Raw genomic sequence first — 22,030 nt, 5'->3', positions numbered from 1 at the left:
GCAACTCTTAAGTGACCAAAAAAAAAAATATATATATATATATGTGCGTGTGTGTGTGTGTGTGTGTGTGTGTGTGTGTGTCTGTGTATATATATATGTGTGTATATGTGTATATATATATATGTAAACTAACTGATTTTTCTTTTCTAAGTCTGGAATAAAAGTCAGTGACCATCAATCTAAAGCAGTGATTCTCAATGGTTACATCACATCACTCTCTGAAAGGGAGAGCAATCTTGACAACAGCAGGACGTTATGAACTTGGATATGTCCACGGAGGGCTCTCATCCATTAACGTGTGTCAAGATGAAGAGCAGAGTGGAGAAGCACTACTCTAAAATAATACTCAAGGCAACACGAAAATCACTGTTCATTCTCAACTGAAATAAGCAAAGCTCTGCGTCGCTTGGGCAGTTTCTATTCTCTCACATGGGCAGCAATGAGGGAGGAAAGAAAAGAGATCTGAGCGCCAACCTGAGAACTTGGAAATGTGGATGGGCTGAGAACCCAATGGGACACACATTGTTAAGGTCCCGGGAAAGTAACTACAGAAGTTTATGAATAAAAAAACATGAGTTAAAATTTTCAACTGTGGTTCTTAAGAAACAGGTTTAATTCACAGGCACTGTTTACTAACCAGGTACATTTTCCTGCCATACTTCAGTCCATAAATTACATTCTTCTTTTTCTGCTTTCTCCTCATCAGCAATTTCATGCATGCCTAGGAATGCCAAAGGCAGAACTTCTTTGGCATGGTTCTTCAGTACATCAGGGCTGTACCGTCCAATAGCATGAACAGTCAGAGCACAAGAGGTCTTGTAGATGGGTTCTAAAGAGAAGCAGAAAAAAACAATCTTTATGACACTTACTGTGTTTAGGGTAACTGATCAAAACAGACCACTGCTCTGGGCTTCCCTGGTGGCGCAGTGGTTGAGAGTCTGCCTGCCGATGCAGGGGACACGGGTTCGTGCCCCGGTCCGGGAAGATCCCACGTGCCACGGAGCGGCTGGTCCCGTGAGCCATGGCTGCTGAGCCTGCGCGTCCGGAGCCTGTGCTCCGCAAAGGGAGAGGCCCGTGTACCGCAAAAAAACAAAAAACAGACCACTGCTTGACTTGTACTACAGCAAAACAAACCAGTAAAATCAATCAGAAATGTTCCTAGCAAACCACATAAAATCAGAAAGGGTAAGACCTGATTTGTATTGTTTCATTAGGTTGTTTACATCTAACTTAACAATAATTTAAGTAGGAAGAAAAAAGGTACCTTCTTTCTCCATATACCAGCCATTGAGTTTCTGCAGGAGTTTCTCTGTGCTGCTATCCCGTGACGTCTGGAAGAGAAACAATCCTGGTCAGTTCTTCATAATTATCAAAGTATACTTACTTAACTAAGTAAGAAATTCAACTCACCCGAACTAAATGGCCCATGGCAAATGCACAGGATTTCTGAATTACACCGTTCCGATCTGTCAGGCCACTAAGCAAAGCACTCATGAGTTTACCTAGTGGAAACAAAGAAGAAAAATCTGATACTTGGCTGACCAAATGCTCTGCTCTGTTCGTAGGACCAAAACAAACTTAACCCTATAATTAGTATCTGATTTATTCCATAGTAGTCTAGAACCCTTGCATGTTACATTTGTATATCCATTTGCTTCTCTTTGCCTGGTATAAAATTAAAAATTAACCTGTTATTAATTAATTAATCTAGACTATTATGGGGACAGTTGCAAAAACAAGAGTTAGGTACATAAAGTTCATCAGCCCCATCTCGAAGCCAATTCAAGCAAAGAAAAATGCTGATGTAAAATTAAATATAAATGGTAATAAACCATTTATACAGTACAGAATAGCAGATACCCTCACCTCCTTATACCACCAAGAAATAAACACTTATAAAACAGTAAAAACTTGCTAAGCTTGATCATCCTGTACCTCTTGCAAACAGAGATAAAGGTAGAAGTGGGAGAGTTTGAGGGAAGAAAAAGTACACGATATCACAAGCATGTCTGAATGATCACTGTTTTTCCTTTTAAAACCTTGTCACACAAGACATGGCCATACAAAAACATCACCCCAGTGGTTTTGACAAACTCACCTGAGTAAGGTGTTAGGTCCTGGGGACACTGAGTGGTTAATGACACAATGACACTGGCACAGCCTCCCTACAGGGTTACAAAGGCAAAGGTCTAAATTTGATGGTCACAATGTTCTATCAAACCCTTGGTTTTAGGAGTCAAAGATTTAAAGAAATACACAAAGCCTTACAGCCCCTCCAAGATTCTATCTAGAAAGAGTAAAACTCTTATTTTAAATTATTAACACAAAGATTTCCTTCAAGACTTCCTGCAGAGGTCTTGCTGCAAGTATACACTGCTCTCATACATTGCAAGTGAGGAGGAGACTCGTACAATCTTTTGGGAGGGCAACATGTCATCCTGTCCATCCTTGTTCTAACATTTCCCGTTCTAGGAATTTAACCAAAGGAAGCAGCTTCAGATGTGTCCAAAACCATTCATCACAGCGCTTTGTTTAGTATCAAAAAAGCTGAAAACAAATCAGGTATTCCTTGATGGGTTAAAATAAATGATGTTTCAGCCACATGAGAGAGTATATGGCCATTAGAGAGGACATCGTAGAAGACACATGCACAGAAAGAGACCAGAAGGAAACATTTTGAAATATCAACAGCAATTAACCCATGGGTGGTAAACTAACAGACAACTTCTAACTTTCTCCTGATCTATAAATGCTAAAATTTTAAAATACAAGTAAATGTTAATTTTGTCAGGAGAAATAAACGTTGAGTTGTTTGTTTTCAAAGTGTAGGGTGTGGGATCTGATCCTTGAAAAATCTTGGAAAGGAAGACATTTTTCCATCTAAATACCTACTGATTCGTCTGTGAAAAATACTAATCACCACCTTAAGCAACCATGACTTGGTAACTGGATGAGCATTTCCACTAATAACTGATTATGAACGAGGACCCAGAGGGCATGTACCTGGCAACCAGGGGACAGAAATGATTCCACTAAAAAAGTAAGACAATGTTTACTGAATATAAGTCACATGTTTTATATTCTGAATGAATTACATGTTTTAAGTTATTAGTGCAGTCATAGAAACAAAATAGTTAACATAAAATAAAGTCAGGTTTTAAGAAAAAAATGAATTTCACACATGACGGCTGTTCTATTTTTGTGGCCCAAACGAATGAAGATGCAAATTCCTCTTATGAAAAATACACTTGCTTACCTTAGTTCCAAGACCTACACCACTTCTGATCAGTTCACATAACCTAGGAACTAGCTCACCCAGCACCGACACATCAAGATACTGCAGGCACTTTTGGAAGAGAATAAATATAAAAAGTTAACCTTAGCAAATAATTAAGTCAGTACCGCATCTTCAATTAATAACTGCCCACGTCAACTATGTACCCAACTGGTTTTGACATGAAGTGCAAAAACCACTGGTTTGATTTTGCTCCAATTTCAATGTTAAAATCATACTACAAACAAGAAAACCATTCATCAGTGGGTCAACATTAAAAACAAAACAAAAATAATAAAAAACATTGATTTATAAAGGAGAAAATAAATAATGAGTACCCAAGAAGAGAGGATCTCTCTGGGCCTACTTCTTCTTTAACAATCCATGTTTAGTGTAAAAGACCTAGATTAAAACTGACCTTCTTCCGTGGTCCTGCCCTATCAAGCCACCTTATTAAAGTTGACTTCTTAGCTGAATTTGCTATACTATATATTTTTGAAAATATAATGACATATATTCTATTACTGATGAGCCTATCTATAAGGTGCTTGCTAACTATTCCTATTTCTTTAAGCTTTCTTTTGCCCTCATAATCCAACGAAGACATCCTTAGACCAAATTTTGGTAATAGTTCCCCAGTAAGCACTAAAAAAATTCCTTCTTCTCTTGTCTAGACCTGTGATCTGCCCATCAAAACAATTTCCAGTAGCTCACAAGCTCTCATTTAACCACTCCAGGGCATGCACAGCAGAGTCAGCTTTTGTGACCTTAGAGACTCTTTAACCCATGATTCCAGAAACACTGGAATTTCGAAACTTGGTGCCAAGCGCTCTTTTCTGCAAATCCCCTTCCTTTAACTGAACAACCTACCAACATTGCTCAGTTCTCTCTCCCTACCTTTTATGCTTCCTACTTCACTAACAGCTCCAGCTTACACCTTCCTAGGTCCTCCCAGAAACAATGCTCAGGCAGACACAAGTATCCGAACTTTCTAAATAGGCAGGCCAAAAGAGATACAGATATAGATTTATAGGCAGACCTTTCAATATATTGTTCTCCTGTGTAACACAAATCTGGACTGATGCAATCTAGTATTGGGGAAAGTATTCCATTTAGTAATACAGGAAAAGAAAAAAGAACTATAGTAAGAAAAAACTAGAGTCACAACAGCTGCCTTGACTCATCCCTTAAACCTCTACTTCATTTAATGTAACCTGAAGACTTTGAACAATTACACTCTAAGGTAAGCAAAGGTAAATGTTCTCATTACGTGAGGCACTTACCATGTTGATTGTTTCCATCATGGGAGAGGATTTGGCAGCACTGAGTCGGGCACTATCCATCGCAGCCTGAGAACACAAATGCAAGCACATTCAATCAATTAAGAAGAACCTCCAGGGACTTCCCTGGCATCCCAGTGGTTAGGACTCTGCGACTTTCACTGCTGAGGGCATGGGTTTGATCCCTGGTCAGGGAACTAGGATCCCACAAGCTGCACACGGCACAGCCAAAATAAAAGAAGAACCTCCACACACTCAAATTGGGCTTTACTGACAAATTAAGGAATATTTTAAAAAATAATATATAGATACAACAAATTCAAACACAAGTCTAAATAATTTCTTTTGTTCTACGCTCAACCATATACATGTAGAGGCAGCATCTCACTGTAAGTGAGAAATGCAGACAACAGTTAGAAATTAACTGCAGTTAGAAAATAACATAGTATGGCTCTGAGCAAGTTATCCAGCCTTCTTGAGCCTCAGGTTCTCCCTCCATTAAATAAAGAAACAGACTAAATAATTTTCTATCTAATACACGATTTTTAATTTTATACATGTATTGTTTTAACTTTATAAAGGACCCTCCTATCTATTGATACAATAGCATTTTAATCAAATAACTATGGTACAGGAGAGGTTGACACTATCCAGACATAGTAAGTGAGAAAAATTAGGCATACAGAAGTGCCTTGCCTAGGGCTGCAAAGTTTGGACTAGAATTTATGTTTCCTAATTCTCAACACCTAGTAGGTGAGAACCTAGGAAAGGCAAGATTACTGCTGAAAGAGGAAAGAATGATGACTGGAGAAGAAACAGCAATATCAGAGGCAAAGGGAAAACAGAGTAAGTGATTAGAATATAATAGCTTAGGTAAGTTAAAAACCAAATAGTGAACTGAGAGAAAACTTTTACAATCATATAACAGGAGTTTGACAGTTCTAATAAAGACAAATGTAAAAACATAAACAAGTGAAAAACAGACATACAGTAGAAACATACAACTCACAGAAGAAATATTTATAAATGGATAACATAATACGAAAAGACAATGGACAACACTAATAATAGGAAACTAAATTAGAATAATGAGATTCTTGCTTATCAGACTGGTATTATTCAATGTTGGCAAAGATGTGGAGAAAACAGAGCATTCATAACTTTTGATGCCACAAAATCTCTCACGCTGTTCAAAATAACCTCACTGTAGAATACTCTGCATGCACTAAAAAGAATGAAATAGATCCATATATACACATGGTATTTTGTTAAAAACAAAAATCAAGTTGCAGAACAATATTCGCAGTCTGATTCTATTTTAAAATTAGTATGTTTGTTTGATTTTGAAGCCTATGACTACAAAAGAATTTGAAAAAAGACCCAGGAACTGCTGACAGTGAGTACTCCTCAGGAAATGATACTGTGCTGCCACAGCAGAGGGGACTCCTAGGGGATTACTTTCTACTCTTCTGTGTTGTTTTAACTTTTCACAATAAATGTTTCATCTGTAATTAAAAAAACAGAACAAAACAAAACTCTAATCAGAGACTAGGGAACTGGAGTATACCTAAAAAGCAGAATAATTTTGGACTATGCAGAAGTCTACCTACAAATCCTCTTGATTTGCAAAGCAGGAATGGTCCATAGGAGGACTCTGAGGGTGTAGACCCAACCCCTAGAAAATAAACGAACATGTACAAAAAACCGTGTTAAATAAATGTATTGATGTATTTTTTTGGACGGAAGTGTCATTTTTCATTCACTTCACATAACAGTGTATGAGCCCTCTCCGGCCCCGCTAAAGAAACACTGCATGTGGTTATAGAAGTTGAGCTGTTTCAAGAGTGGTGAAAGTATCATCTGAGTCATGGAGTTTGTCTAAGGACCCTGGAAGGCCTGTTGAGTATCTTAACAGGATTCTCCCTTCATGATAATTACCAATATGGCTGTGTTGTCAACTCACCTTTTCTTGGTCTGTAGCCCGGAGACTCAAATAATTGAGAACTTGAGGCTCCAAGACACTTAAGGATTCTAGCAGAGCTGGGATGAGTTTTGGTGCATGTGGTTTCAACATGGCTCCTGCACTTTTGCTGATCTTCACGAGGGTGTTAATGCTACAGACACACAAAACACAAATCCTGAGTCCTTTTAACAAAGCAAGAAGCCCTACAGGTCTAATCATGAGGAGTTTCTGCACTTTATTGCATTAAGGAACATACTCCCTTGGATACAGAGCCTGGTCTTAGCTCTGTGTTGGTTTTTTTTTTGGTTTTTGTTTTTACTTTTTATTACAGAAATGTTCACACATATATGAAAGTAAAGAGAATCATAAATGCAATTCCGTATGCTCTCCACCCAGTTCAACAAGCAGCAACCTTTGGCCAATTTTGTCTCACTTAGGCATCCACCATACATACAGACCATTCATATACTTTTCCCCCTGCCACCGTAGTATTTTGAAGCATATTCCCTAACTTCTACGTGTATCATGAAGAGACCCAGATTTTTTATCATAATCAAAATACCATTTCACACCTAAAAAATATTAAGAATTTCTTTCATATCATCTAATATCCAAATTTCCTGACTGCTTCACAAGTGTCCGTAAGAGTTGGTTTGCTGAAATCAAATCCAGAGTCCATCTACACACTGCAATTTACTGCATTTCTTGAATCTTTTTCAACAGTGCTCTCTCCGTCCTCTTTTTTTTAAGCTATTGATTTGTATTCTGATGGTGTCACTTAAGAGGTTCCTCTGTAGCTTATACAGATCTGCAGGCTAAAATCAAGTTCAGTTCAATTTTTTTTAAAACAAGAATCTTTCACGGGTGGTCTTCACATGTCCTGTCTCATCACATCAAGATGCTTATGTTTTTTTGTGCTGTTGAATGAACAGCAGGTTCAAGTTTGGTCAGCACGAACCAACCATCCATTATAATGCTCCTCCCGTCAGCCTTTACCAGTGGACTCAGGAGCCACTTATGATCACTACCTGGAGTATCCTAGTGAGGAGAGCAAAATGGTGATACCCTAATTTTATCATTCCTTTGCATTTGTTAGGTGAATCCTTCAGAGAAGAGCTTTCCCATAGCAACTATTTAGTTACCATGAAATAGTGTTGGTACTGTTAATTTGAGCTAATTTCAAGAGGGAAATAAAAAATGGAACAGATGAAGTTCCCAGATAGCACTCTGGTTAAAAAAAAAAAAAAAAAAAAGAATCCTTCACTGCTGATTTTAACTTAAAAGAGCCATATATATCTAAATGTGTACGACTTGAATATTTCACAGGCGGTAAACAGTTTATTTTAAACATAATGATCTGTGAAACATTACTAAGTGGTATAACCAACAAGCAAGCTCTCAAGGACCTGAGGCGCAGCAGAATAGGACGATGTGCCTGCTGGGGGCAGAGGCCAATGACAAGAAAATAACAAACACACTTTACTCAAGGTTGAGGCAGAGTGGCAGAAGGCTGGACAAAAGCAAGGCTCCCACGAGAATGTCTCTGCAAAAATGTTCTGACTCACCACTTCTCGCATTTGCTATTGGGTCACCCCACTGGATTCTCAACTCATTTCTCCACTCTTTCAAGAATCTAACATTCAAAGAAACCCAATTTCTACTGGGTGGCTAAGAACTAAGTAAATCCAATGCATTCAATTTCATCAGCTGATTCAAACCTGAGGGCTCGAACTTCTGTCACAGGACTCATCACTCCTTTGTCCAGAAGGCAGGGCAGGAGGACAGCAATGGTTCTCTGGCCAGCGGCTCCTTTGGCAGGGTCACACATTTTCACACAAACCTCACATACAAAGAGCATGGAAATTAGTGAAACTGACCTCTCACCCAATAACGCGTTCATCTGACAAAATACTTCCTACTTCCTATATCCATAGAAAAGGGTAAGTGACTCTACTTTCTACAATATCACAGGAAGAAAAAGAAGATCTCATGATCTGGGATTGAGTCCTATGTCTGCCAATAACTATACAGAAAATTTGGTAATGCATTTTACTTTCTAAGCTTTGGTCTTCTAATTTGTGAAACAGGAAACAGTTGAAGATGAAACGAGAATATGTTTAGAAAGCACTGAAGAAGGCTTAAGGTATTATTATCAATAACTTTGGGTGGCAGCATAACACAGAGGTCAAGAACACAAATGTGGAATAAGAAACACTTGGATTTAAAACCTTCTAACACATTAGAAGGCCCTGATATACCACGAAATCAAGTTCAAGTGGGGAACCAGTTTCAAAAAGGCTGCCAGGGCTTCCCTGGTGGCGCAGTGGTTGAGAGTCCGCCTGCCGATGCAGACGACACGGGTTCGTGCCCCAGTCCGGGAAGATCCCACATGCCGCGGAGCGGCTAGGCCCGTGAGCCATGGCCGCTGAGCCTGCACGTCCGGAGCCTGTGCTCCACAATGGGAGAGGCCACAGCAGTGAGAGGCCCGCGTACCGCAAAAGAAAAAAAAAGGTTGCCAACCTCAGAAGTATGAAAGGCAGATTAACATATAAACATAGCAATAATAAAGAGAATAGATGTTGCTTGATCTAAATGTAATGTGTACTTCAGGGTCAAGAGAAAGTCCTATCTTATATAAAGGCCTAGGAAAGCTCTCCATTTAAAGAGCCCAGAGACACACTTTGTTAAAAATACTAGCATTCTAACATAATAGCAACCAGTTTCCCATTCATTGTTAAGAAGTGGGCTGTAACATGAAGCCAGTTACACTGCAACTAAATGTCACTTTATATGACAAAAAAATAAGTCATAATTTTCACTGTCACATAGAATCCTGACCCACTTCACCCCCCAGTATAAGACTAGAGTTTTCACCTTGCTCAGCGTTTTCAGAGCTAGTTCTGCTGCTTTTCGTACAGATTCCTAAAAATGAGAAGAATATGACATTATACAACGTCAGAGTTTCCTTCTCATCTACCCCAAAATGTGTATTTAAACTGCCTCCAAATCTACACAAATTGGTGAAAAATCCTACTTTCATTACTAGGTAAAAAATGGTGTTTCACTAGGCTCTTTGCCCATCAAGGAACATATTACCATTCCATACTACTGTTTTTTAAATTAGATACAACCTGTTTTGACCTTACAAAAATATGGATATTAAGTATAACAGTTTAGAAACTAAATATATTATAAAAGCAAATATATAGAGATCTATGTGAAGATTCTGAAAGACTTAAAAAAACTCTGACAAATAAAGCAAAAAACTGAAGTGCCTAATTTTAATGGTAAGATGGAAAAATTTTAAATTTAGACTGCCGAGGCAAAAGAGAAACTGGTCACGTTATTTGGGAATGACTGATCCAACTTACGAAGCTGATCTAAGTAGAGTTATTTTGGATTATTTCTAGACTGTTATTTGTTCCTCACAACAGCATCACAAGATCTCTACTAAAAGAAAATCAGGCAGTAGTTACCCTTTTTTCTTTTTTTTTTTTTTTAACTTTAATTAAATTTAGATCTAAAGATACCTAAACTTGCCACTTCACACACACATCAAAACTGAAACTTTGGGGCTTCCCTGGTGGCGCAGTGGTTGAGAGTCCACCTGCCGATGCAGGGGACGCGAGTTCGTGCCCCGGTCCGGGAAGATCCCACATGCCGCAGAGCGGCTGGGCCCGTGAGCCATGGCTGCTGAGCCTGCGCGTCCGGAGCCTGTGCTCCGCAACGGAAGAGGCCACAGCAGTGAGAGGCCCGCGTACCGCAAAAAAACCCCAAAAAAACAAAACTGAAACTTTGGAGGAAAATTCTGGTCTTTTAAAAAAAATTGTCTGGATATTGAATTTTGAAATATGTAACATACATATTTTAACAATTCCAATTTATGCTATTCTATAAATAAATGCAGATTTATGTATATAGTACCTTTATATCATCTTGTACTCTAAAGAGAGTTTCCCAAATTTCTGGAAGTTTATCAATGATGTCATCTAGGGGTCTTCCTCTCAATAAATCGTTCAGAGCTAAACAGCTGAAAATAAACAATTTGGTTTCAAATATATGATCAAGAAAGCTCAATATTTTACTATGAAACAGTCATATCAAACAAGAATATGGATTCTGCCTATATTTCTAGTCTTAACCCCCTCACCCCAAAACGGCAATGACTACTCTCTTCTTGGTGCCTCAAATATACCACAGGCATATGGCATGTACACTCATCAAATGTCTATTTCCCACAACTATAATATAATCTCTTCAAGATGATACATCATTTTTTACTTACCAATATACCTCCAGGGCCTAGCACACTGCCAAGCATATAGCAGGCACTGAATAAACATAAATTATATATGTATAAATAAATGCTACCCTACAAAGTCATGAGAGTATATAAATGTATGTTGATGTCTAATTTAACAAGTGATCTACTTCTGTTATTTCATACTTACAAAAACTAAGACAACTTAGGAAAACCACTGACTAGAGCTTAAATCTCATTAACTGTCTAACCCAACCAGAAATATGCTTTTTAGTGGTTTTAACTTATTCCTTTTGCCCAAAGTATAAAACTTGGAAATTTGAAGGGAAAAAAAATTCAATTTTATTTGACTAGTCTTATATTTCCAAAAATGGTACCTGGATTCTCGAACTCGCCACATATTGCTGGTTAGATTCTTAACCAAATCTTGAAGAATTTCCTTCAAATACTTATCCACCTAATGAAAACAAAAGGATAAAACTGAGAACGCAAAATCCATCAATAATCAAATGATTCATCTCTACCACACTGTGTTTCTGTACGTAACAGCCTAAGTGTCTCCCTAGGCCTCTCTGTCCACAACTCTCTCCCCACTTTAGTTGCTGGAAGCTGCCCAGCTGATCATCCTGAAATGCAAACATGATCCTCTTATTTTCCTCAGTGCATGAGAATAAAGTCCAATCACCCAGGCGTGGGTACGAAGCCCTCCTGGGACCATCTAGCTCCCAAGTTCTTGTATGTCCTGCCTCACCTCCACTCCCTAGCACACACTACCTCTACCTTTTCCATCTCCTACTTGTTCAAGATTCAAATCAGGCATCACCTTCGCAGACAGGACTGGCCTACTCTGCCCTATGTTCCCACGGCACCTTCTTACGCACACTGTATCAGACAGCACAGTAACTGTCCTGCCCCTTCACACTGAGACCTCGAGGGCAGGGACAGTGTCTCACTTGTCCTTCCCTCCCTGGTAGCCTGCACCACGTCTGGCACATAAAGAAGCACTTGATTGTTCAGAATGAAGACGAATTTAATCTTTTAAGCCTCTTTAGTTTTGATATACACTTATCCATTTGGTAGTAACTACACACACCGATAGTAGATTCACTTTTTATGCTAATCCGAAGAACTTCAAAACTTATGGCTTTTCCACTATTACTCTTGTAGGTAGGAGAGGTTTTGTTATCCTCACTTACATTTAAGAAAACCAAGACAGGGAGGAAATAACTCACCTAAGATTTAAGAAACTGATGTCTTTCTATGTCCATGTCTCTAGACAGTCTCCACAGTGATCTCATCCACATCTGTGGCTTCACCTTCCACTCACACAGAGGTGACACTCACATCCTGCGAGCCTAAGCCTGGGCCCTGAACTCGACCTATTAGATCTCAAGTTGACCCAGTGGTACCAAGTACTCTCCTAGAGCAAACAGAACTCACAGAACCCTCAAGGTGGAACCCTCCAGTGCCCACCAGCATCAGGCTGGAGACAGGAAAGGGCTGCATCATGCTCAGGCATGGAAAGACAGGGTAAGGGTCATGGGGTTTATTTAAAGTGAACTAGGAAGCCAACAAAGGATTTTAACCCAAAATGCAATCCAATTTGCATTTTTAAAAATCACTTTTACTATTGGTAATTAAATGAAAGAAGGCAAAGAGAAGAGAAAGGTGACAACCTGTTCATCAGGGAGGAATAAGGAAAAAAGAGAATAGATTCAAGAAATACTTTGGAGGGAATTCCCTGGAGATCCAGTGGTTAAGATGCAGCGCTTTCACTGCTGTGGGCCCGGGTTTGATCCCTGGTCAGGGAACTGAGATCCCGCAAGCCACACAGTGGAAGGAAGGGAGGAAGGGAGGAAGAAAGAAAGAAAGAGAGAAAGAGAGAAAGAGAGAGAGAGAAAGAAAGAGAAACAGAGAAAAAGAAAGAGAAAGAAGGGAAGAAGGGAAAGGAGGGAGGGAGAAATACTTTGGAAGCAGAATCAACAGAATTTGCTACTGGATTCAATTGAGGGTGAGGGTGAGACAGACAATAATCAAGGATGATGCCCAGTTTCCCAGCTGGGGTAAATGAATGAACGCTGAGGAGAAGAGAGGGGGAAGTTTGTTTTTTTAAGTCCCATTCTAGACATATTAAGTCTAAGGTATCTTGAAACAACATCCAAGTGATAATGTCAAGCAGGCAGTGAGATAGACAAGTCAGGAGCACAAGTCGTGCCTGGGCCATAAGTAAAGACTGGGAACCATCACAATCAAGATGACACATAAGCCCTGGAACTGAGGAGCTGATCTAAAAAGAGAAAGTGGAGAGAGTCAACGGTACTCAGAGGCAAGCCCTGAGAAATTCTAGTATCTAACAGTGAAGGAGAATATGAGAAGCAGCCAGATGAGAAAAAACCAAATATGGTAATTGCCTGATTCCTTATCTACCTCCCCAACTACGTGAACTCCTTGAAGGCAAGAACCACGACCTGTTCTCCACTACATCAGTGGTTAACTATCGACATACAGTTTTCCATTTGTGTGGATACACTGCCACTTCCTTAACCATCCACCCAATGGACATTTAGATTGTTTCCATTTTTGAGATTTCAATAAATGTTGCCATGAGCATCTCTGATACCTTGAAAGAAGGAAGAAAGCAAGGGATGAAAGAAAGTCTGTTTGTTTAAACAAAAAAGTACACAAAGTAGAAAGGAAGATGAGCATGAGTTTACATGCCATGTGTAGCCCGGGACAAGGGTTCACAGATACTTGCCATTGACTTGTCAGTGACCAGCGCATTCCAAATACTTGTCATGGCCTGTCGAATGCCAAGGTTGGGATCAAACTGGTAACGATAAAGACGAGGAACTAGTTGAGGCAGGAAAGGAGCTAGCTGCTCTCCAGCTCTGGTAGCAATTACATTAAAACCAAAAGCAGCACCCTAAAAAAATAATAACAAAGTGGCTCAGATATAATATCCACATATGAAAAATCACAAAATTCTTGTCCCTGAATAGAGCCTGATTTACTGGGTGTCCGGCTTTACCCATCAGTAATAGCAGCTATGTGGTGATCTAGATCTCTCTAATCACAGACTTTTACAAAACATACTGCATAACAGTTGTCCCCGTCTGCCAATGCAGGAGGTTTGATTTGGAGGGAAGAAAAAAATAAAATGTCCAGCAATAGCCACTTACCTTCCTAGAGTTCCACATTGCGTGATGGTTGGCTAGATTCATAAATTTATACACCAGGTCGGGCTGACTAAGATCACTTGCCAGAGAACAAAGCTCCTTGTAAGTAGAGAGGCCCTGGCTTGAACACAAAGATGAAAAGTATGCTGTAATGTATCTCTCCACCTCCAGACTATTAAAAATTACATTACCAGTATTACTAGGGCATTTTAAAATAATGTTTGCGCTAAATTTCCAATATTGCGTTATCTCATTACCACAGAGGCAGAGAACCAGGGTGACGAGAATATAAAAAGTCGCCTACTTCAGTTCTCAGCAATGGCTGGTAAATGACCTAAGGCACCTGTGATGCCCATGAGGGTGGAGCCCTCATCACCTCAGGAGACAGCAATAATTCTTCGGTGCACTGTGCACCAGCCTCTCTCAGGATCCCGAGAGCCGTCTGAAGACAGCTTCTGTCTTCCCTACACCTTTTCTAAGCTACAGCGTCCCTATCCTGATAACAACTTCTTCAAGTCCTGTTAACTTCCCTCTGTATTTGCTCAACTACCTGATCTTTTTCATTATTTTGTGAAAAGTGAGCACTTCTTTTAAAACTCAGAGGGAGTCTAGAGGGAGGGTAAGTGGAATGAAACAACTTCAGTGTGAAAACATGGAGCTACGGGAAAGACAGCCTGAGGCAGGGCTCTGGGGACTCCCCAGCGAGGCCCAGCAAGCTGCAGCTGGACCTGAGGGTTTTCAGAGGAGAAGCAACAGTACAACCATGATGGAATAGTGATAAGACAAAAGAGGTAAGGCTCTACGAATTAATTTGAAATGCCCAGCTGGTGGACTCCACAGCACCAAGTAGAGATGCCCCTCCAAAACACTAGGTGCAGTGCGTGCTGATTCCTCCCTGAGGACCCGCTGGCTGGGAGCTGACAGAACTGCCCTCAGTCCAAGGTCAGGTCCTCCCCGAGAGCAGCCCACCACCAACGGCTAGTCACTGAGGGGGTGAAAAGACCTGAGGAGGGGACACAGAGCAGGACCTCCCTGCAGGCCCTCCCAGCCCAGTCCCAGAGCTCCGTGATGGGTCACGGTCTCGTAAGCGGAGGCAGCAGGTCACCTCCTCCTCGGCCACTGGACCTGTCCTGCCTCCTCAGTCCCCCAGGGTGACGACTCCAGGCACCCTTCAATAAACTTCCAGCACACACACCTCCATCTCAGTCTGCTCCCCCAGGAAACCCAATCTAAAACACTAGGCTTTTTCACTGACATTTTCTTCTTCCACTAACACACAACACCTCCCACGAGGGTGGAAATCAACCTGGTGAGCACCCTTCCCAACGGAGAGAAGATCTCTACATCTTCATTGATGACTGATCAATGGATCCGGCACACTTACCCATCAGGGGTTTTGCCAAGGCCTCCTCCTTGAAACACCACTGTCTCTCCAGAAACTTCATGCTTAGCTCTAAACGAAAACAACACCAAGAATTTAAATTAGCCTCGAATTTTTCATACCACCATTCAACTAATGCATACATTTCATCTGTAAACTGATAAAATCAAATTCCCTATCAAGTATCTACAGTGTGCAAGATGTAAAAGTCAACTAACCCTTCCCATCAGCCAGAGAATTTTGTAAAATGAAGTCTAGGAAGAACAAATAGATATAAAAGACATCCCACATAAAGTTACACTGAGTTAAATGTGGTCACACATTGAGAACTATTCTTCCTACAAGGAAAGTATCATAAAGCAGAAACCAATTACGAGGATGACTGCCCGCCTCTTCCTCTTCACAGATTGGACCTGCGTGACACACTTCCTCTCCACATCTTCATTCCATTTAGCCAACGGTAATTACGGTACTTCTGTAATCCAATGCTTTACCTGTCCCAAGATCATTCAATTTTCGAAGCCTGAATTACTGGCCTGTTTCTAAACAGTATACACTGGATAATTAAACTGCTATCCACAGCATAACAATCGATGATTTGCAATTTAGAAAAGGCTTAATAAACAGGAAAATCACAAGCTGAACTTTCCTTCCTCCACTTCATATTCTCAGTATGTGCAAAACTTGCCCTGCGTGTTCAAATCTGAAATTTTCAAGTTCACTGTACCTTTTGCCAGTCATCAGTGTTTCTACAAGAGTAGAAACCAACTCCTGTTGATCTTGTTCATTGCCCAGTTCATACACCAACCCAAGGCCTTTTGAGGCAACATCTTGGCTAAGTTCTACACAGAAGTCAGACAAAACAATATTCTTTTAAGAAAAATTTGTCCTCTGGGCATCAAGTTAAAAAAAAGTTAAACTTGTAACATTAACCCAAAATGATATCAAAGTAAAGATATGAAAACATAATCAACCTGCCTATTTTGTTAAAAACATACTAAATCATCTGAGTGGACATGACACCAGCAAGTCTCTGTAAATGAGAACTACATTCACAGAACATCCAACTCACAAGCCAAGTCAACCCTGCTGGGCCTTAGTGTGTAGTGCATGGTGACAAAGGGTCAGTGGAGGCACGTCGCACACATGAGAGGTAATCACAGGATTTAAGGATGCCCATGTGCAATTTTTTAAATGAAAAGTCAACATTAGACCACATGTTTAAAACAATTAATAAAACAAAGCTACTATTTAAATGTCTAACACAAATATTTGCACCCTCTCCTGGCTTAAATCACAGAGAGAAAAGGAATTCTAAGTATTAGGAGAAGAAAGCTATTATTTGGTACAAGTACGAGTTAAAGAAGGCCTCGGCTCCACTTTTAAATGCAAAACTGATCTAATGAATAAATGATCTAATGAATAAATAAATACATTAAGAATCAAGTTTCCTGTAGCCTTCTTTTACGTTCATTAATCCAGGTTTTTCAAAATTTAAAATACAAGTTTAGGGCTTCCCTGGTGGCGCAGTGGTTGAGAGTCTGCCTGCCGATGCAGGGGACACGGGTTCGTGCCCCGGTCCGGGAAGATCCCACATGCCGCGGAGCGGCTGGGCCCATGAGCCATGGCCGCTGAGCCTGCGCGTCTGGACCCTGTGCTCCGCAACGGGAGAGGCCACAACAGTGAGAGGCCCGCGTACCGCAAAAACAAACAAAAAAAAATACAAGTTTAAAGAAGTCTGGAAATCAAATATTTACCAATTACTTACCATCATTTTCTGACAAAACAGAAACAAATGCACTCTGAATTTCTTTAAGATGAGACTGAAAGAAGAAAAAAGGCATTCAGGAACACTGAAACTCTACCTCCTTGGGAGAATAAAAATCTTGCTCTCAGGGTACACAACCCCTGTGAAGTCTCACGACCAGAGGCAGTCACAAACCCTGCTGTGCTCTCATCTTGGAAGGTGGCCAAATTACCTGAAGGTTGTGGCACTTACAGGTGCTCTAACGCACACAGTCTGAGCCTCCCCCATCCTCACCACTTCCTCTGACATTGTACCTTCAACTTAAGAATCATCTTCCAGCCCATATAAATCAGGTACCATCCTTCATTCCTTCATGTATAGCTTATTTCAAAATATGTGTTACTGGTTAGTGGCCCTCACCCTCATACACTTCCCCTCCTACCACCTTTCTATTATAAATACTTCATAAACAGTTTCCAACAGAGCTGGACCACATTTACAGAATGGCTTACCTTCACTTCTTGATGGGTACTTAGCTTCCTCACAAGGGAAAGGAGCCAGATGCAGGCTGCTTGCCTCACATGTGGGTTGGAGCTGATGATATGTTTATTTAAAATCACATCCAGCACCCAGGGGACCACATCATTAACTTTAGCTCCTAGGGAAAGGGAAAGAATGATAAGAAGCAATTAACATAACTGAATAGAGCTCCCTGAAAAAGATAAAATTTTAATCAACATTTACTCAATACAACAATCCTACAACATATTAAGATCTAAATGACTAAGGTGTTTAAATAAATTGCTGAAGGAACTGAGAATCATTCATTTCAGAACCTAGCATAAACTAAATAACCTTTCAAAGGTACTCAGATAACTTTAGTTCCCTAGAATGAAAAATTATCACTCTCATGGGGGAGGCTAGACATGTGTAGGGGAAGAGGGTGTGGGAAACCTCTGCACCTTCCTCCTAATGTTGCTCTGAACCTAAAACTTCTCTTTTTAAAAATCTGTCTTAAGTTTTTTTAATACTCATATGATTAATGTAATTTTACTCATTTAAACAGTGACAGCAGGAAAAAAAAGTATTTCTCTTCCTTTATATTTCCTTTTAGATCTTAATTGCACATGGAGTTTTTAAAATAAATATTTTTCTTTTATTTGTTTGTTTTTAAATTTTAAAATTTTTATTGGAGCATAGTTAATTTACAATGTTGTATTAGTTTTGTCTTAATTTTTAAAAATTATCCCCATTCTTTCTAGTGTCAGCAATTTTTCTTTCTCTACCGTATCTTTCCCATCTCCATCTAAAAACTAACAGGCAAACCAACCTCTATTAACCTCACTTTCCTCCTCCAGCTACTACGCCATTGTTCTCCTTTCCTTTGTCACTTCAGAGTTCCTCAACCTTGGCATTACTGAGGTTGGCAGGACACTCTGCTGTGGAGAGCCATCCTGTGCCCTGTAGGATGTTCACAGCATATGAGACATGTGAAATCACAGTACCTGTAACATGTCATCAGAAAACGCATGCCCCTTCACCTATGTGGTCACTAAAAGCCAGAGGGACTTGGTGAAGAGGCACCTGCTGCACGACCTGCACTGTGTGATAAAGGATTAGGGGACACAAAACTTGGAAACTGCTAGGCCTCAACCTCTAACACTGGCTAACCACACCAGTCCTCACGAATAGAGCACAAGTCTGAAGGTAATCGATAGCTAACTCCCCTGCCTGCTTTGCCAAAGGACTAAAGAAACAGTTCTCATTCATTTTGTGCTCAGTCTCCTTTAACCAACTATCTTTCTCGACTGAGCCAAACTGATAAATACATATATAAATATTGGAAAGAGAGTTAAAATGGAATGTATACATTTTTTTCTTTTGCTCAAAGGTGATAACAAGAACAGAAGAGGGTTACTTGGTGGTAATAAACTGATTAGCTGACTATATGGTACCGGCAAGGGGCGTATATTCTTCTTCAGCCACGAGCCAGGCATCCCGGGCGGCCACAGAACTAGTTCCTATCGCAGCGCTGGTGATGGCTTCGCCGATAGTGAACTGAAGCTCTACCTGCTTGGCCTGCAATGAAGGGGACAAAAGTGAGGAGTCAGAGAGAACATTGCCCCAAAACATCCGTTTCCACAAAAAGCCTGCTTACTGTCCTGTTTCTCGGCATGCTTTGTTTTCACTCTTTTGCCTGCAATGCTCTCAGCTAACAGGATGGTTGGAAAGTGAGGCAGGGTGAGGGAACAGAGAACCCAAGAATGACTTGAGGATCTTTTCCCAAGTCTGTGTTGCACTCTTCACCCTCAGCAGAGAACCACTAAGCAGGGACTTTTTTAATCTTTGGAAGAATGGAACCATTTACTTGGGGGAGAAGGGCATGGACTGTGAAGCCATATGGATCTTGGTAGAAATTCTGTTTCTCACCAGCTACATACACTTATTTAAACTCTGAGACTCAACTTTGTCATTTGTAACATGAGCATAAATAATACCATCATCCACCTCGTCAGGCCGTAGGGACTGAACGAGGTTAACGTACATAAAGCACCTAGTAGACATCTGACTGGTAGTACTGCACCCTTAACAGCGGCCTTTATCATCTACTAACACCTCCTCCTCTCTGCACGGCTTAAATTACATGATATCTGCAAGTTCCTCTCAAATGGTTCAGAAAAAAAACCAGAGAATGACAAAGCAAACGTGGTAAAATACTATAATCTGGTAAATCTGGATAAAGGGTATAAAGGAGTTCTTTACACTATTCTGACAACCACACTGTAAATTTGGAATTGTTTCAAAAATCAAAAGTTTAAAAAATTCTAAACTATACATACTCAATTTTTTTTTTTTTTTTTTTTTTTTGGCGGTACGCAAGGTCTCTCACTCTTGTGGCCTCTCCCATTGTGGAGCACAGGCTCCGGATGCACAGGCCCAGCGGCCATGGCTCACGGGCCCAGCCGCTCCGCGGCATGTGGGATCTTTCCGGACCGGAGCACAAACTTGTGTCCCCTGCATCGGCAGGCGGACTCTCAACCACTGCGCCACCAGGGAAGCCCTACATACTCAAATTCTAAAAATCAGATTTAGAAATTGACACATCTCACAATTATGAACCACTGACTAATATGGAATTGGACCAGCCTCAGCTCCCTTTGGCATTTTTCTCTAATGTTTGCTGGGAATCAGAAAAGACCTAAGAATAGGAGAGTAAGAAGACAATGAAGAACAGAGAATATGAGGGGTATGGGAATATGGGACTTTTGGGAGAACACTGTAAAGCATACAGACAACAGTCTAGCCATTTCCAAGCTTAATCAACTAAATGCTCTAGGCTTGCTGAGGTGTTAAGTGCTGATACCACACACTTCCTACTCTGAGAAAAAGTATTTGAAGGCTTCAGTCCTACAGCTTTCCTGGTCAAAGTTTCTCTTGGCAACTCTAAGCTGAGAAAAGGTTATCTCAACACAGAGGATCCCGTATTAGGGAGTCATTTTATGTGCCTGTTTTTACCTGTTTACATGTTAATAACAACAGAGTTGGCATTACAAACAAAAACAAAACTCCCTAACTCTATTTGTGAAGATAATATCCAGATTTTGCTTTAAATATTCTAGAAATAAAGAGTGGATAAATAGGGATCATTATATTATTATTCTCTCTACTTCTGTGCATGTCTGAAATTTTCCATAATAAAAAGTTAAAAGAAACAACAACAAAAAAACCCTTTAGGACTTTGTCCTAGATGACTGTGAAGATCTTTTGCTTCTCTTGATTCCTGCTTTTTTAAAATTCTCCTCCTTCAGTCTCTCTAGCATGTTTCAAGCTTTTCATATAGTTCTGTACTCCTAAACTCTTAAAATAATGTCTTCAGTAGCAAGTTGAGAACCGAGACAAACCTTCATTCATTTAAACAAAACTGGAAGAAACCCATCTCTATCATAGATATATAAAAAGAAAAAAGATGAGAAAGGAGACATCACAAGCTTTTCCCCAAGACGTTACAATGTCAGTGACATCCAGGGAGAATGAGATATGGTTATAATTTCTTGTCAAAAAATGTCACCTTAAAAATACTCCATCAAGAATCCAGAGACCTGCATCCTAATGTCGGCTCTATCACTCAGCTGCCTTATTCCTCAACCACAGCTCTCCTCTCTCCTCCCTTTCTTCCTTCAAGGCCCAGCAGCGACTTTGCCACCAAAACACGTGCACCAGCTCCCCCAGACAGAAGTGCTCACGCCCGCCTTCGTGAGTCCACTGCCTTACACGCAAACGTCACTTCATTCAGTTACGCTTCCAAAAATGTTTGAGGTCCTGCAACTACCAGTTACGCTGCCAGGCCCCAGTTTTATAAGGGGGTGAGGATGGGGGTGCAAAACAGCCTTTGCCTTCAGCCTAGTGGGCAATTAGCAACTGTGATGAATGTTGTGAAGCAAAGTACGGAGCAGCATGAAAGCACAAATAAATAAAGAAATCTACTCTAGTCTGAAGGGTCAGGAAACTTTTCAAAGACCTATAGCAACAACCTGAGAAAGAAGGAAGCATGGGTCTGTCAAAAGCTCGGAGCAAAGAAGGACTAAGAGGCTGGTGAACAACAGCGGCTGGTGAGTAAGTGACAAGAACCAAGGCCCAATCAGGGGCCACATCAGACTGTGTTAGGTCACTCATCATATTGGCTAGCAGTTGTCCACCACACTGGACATTTATCTAGAAGACAGAAGCAAAGTCATCAGACTCAAGGGCAACCAGAACACTGGCACCCACTCCCCACATCTAGCTGAATAGGTACGTTTCCCCTTCTACCTACACTGCACCACGCTTTACTCAAAAATGATGAGAAGGGCTTCCCTGGTGGCGCAGTGGTTAAGAATCCGCCTGCCAATGCAGGGGACACGGGTTCAAGCCCTGGTACGGGAAGATCCCACGTGCCGCGGAGCAACTA

General features: G+C 40.6%; 1 protein-coding gene across 5 annotated transcripts in view; it reads right to left on the bottom strand.

Annotated features, from left to right (window-relative positions):
* The window catches only part of ECPAS (Ecm29 proteasome adaptor and scaffold), a 103,146-nt gene that overhangs the window by 13,772 nt on the left and 67,344 nt on the right, over nt 1-22,030 (bottom strand). For all 5 annotated transcript variants that reach the window (XM_030859024.3, XM_030859025.3, XM_030859022.3 and 2 more), the window contains 18 exons: nt 19,038-19,161; nt 17,595-17,740; nt 17,104-17,158; nt 16,063-16,177; nt 15,339-15,407; nt 13,958-14,075; nt 13,534-13,701; nt 11,156-11,235; nt 10,442-10,547; nt 9,392-9,439; nt 8,236-8,357; nt 6,518-6,668; nt 4,558-4,623; nt 3,257-3,346; nt 2,099-2,165; nt 1,411-1,502; nt 1,265-1,331; nt 638-829 (listed from right to left, as the gene is read on the bottom strand). In XM_030859024.3, coding sequence (XP_030714884.1) covers nt 638-829; nt 1,265-1,331; nt 1,411-1,502; nt 2,099-2,165; nt 3,257-3,346; nt 4,558-4,623; nt 6,518-6,668; nt 8,236-8,357; nt 9,392-9,439; nt 10,442-10,547; nt 11,156-11,235; nt 13,534-13,701; nt 13,958-14,075; nt 15,339-15,407; nt 16,063-16,177; nt 17,104-17,158; nt 17,595-17,740; nt 19,038-19,161 — 1,876 coding nt within the window. The remainder of the gene's footprint in view (nt 1-637; nt 830-1,264; nt 1,332-1,410; nt 1,503-2,098; nt 2,166-3,256; nt 3,347-4,557; nt 4,624-6,517; nt 6,669-8,235; nt 8,358-9,391; nt 9,440-10,441; nt 10,548-11,155; nt 11,236-13,533; nt 13,702-13,957; nt 14,076-15,338; nt 15,408-16,062; nt 16,178-17,103; nt 17,159-17,594; nt 17,741-19,037; nt 19,162-22,030) is intronic.

Source organism: Globicephala melas, chromosome 6, assembly GCF_963455315.2.
Source record: "Globicephala melas chromosome 6, mGloMel1.2, whole genome shotgun sequence".
Classification (NCBI taxonomy): Eukaryota; Metazoa; Chordata; class Mammalia; order Artiodactyla; family Delphinidae; genus Globicephala; species Globicephala melas.
The sequence above is the reverse complement of the archived record's forward strand: the minus strand, read 5'-3'. Positions and strand labels throughout refer to the sequence as shown.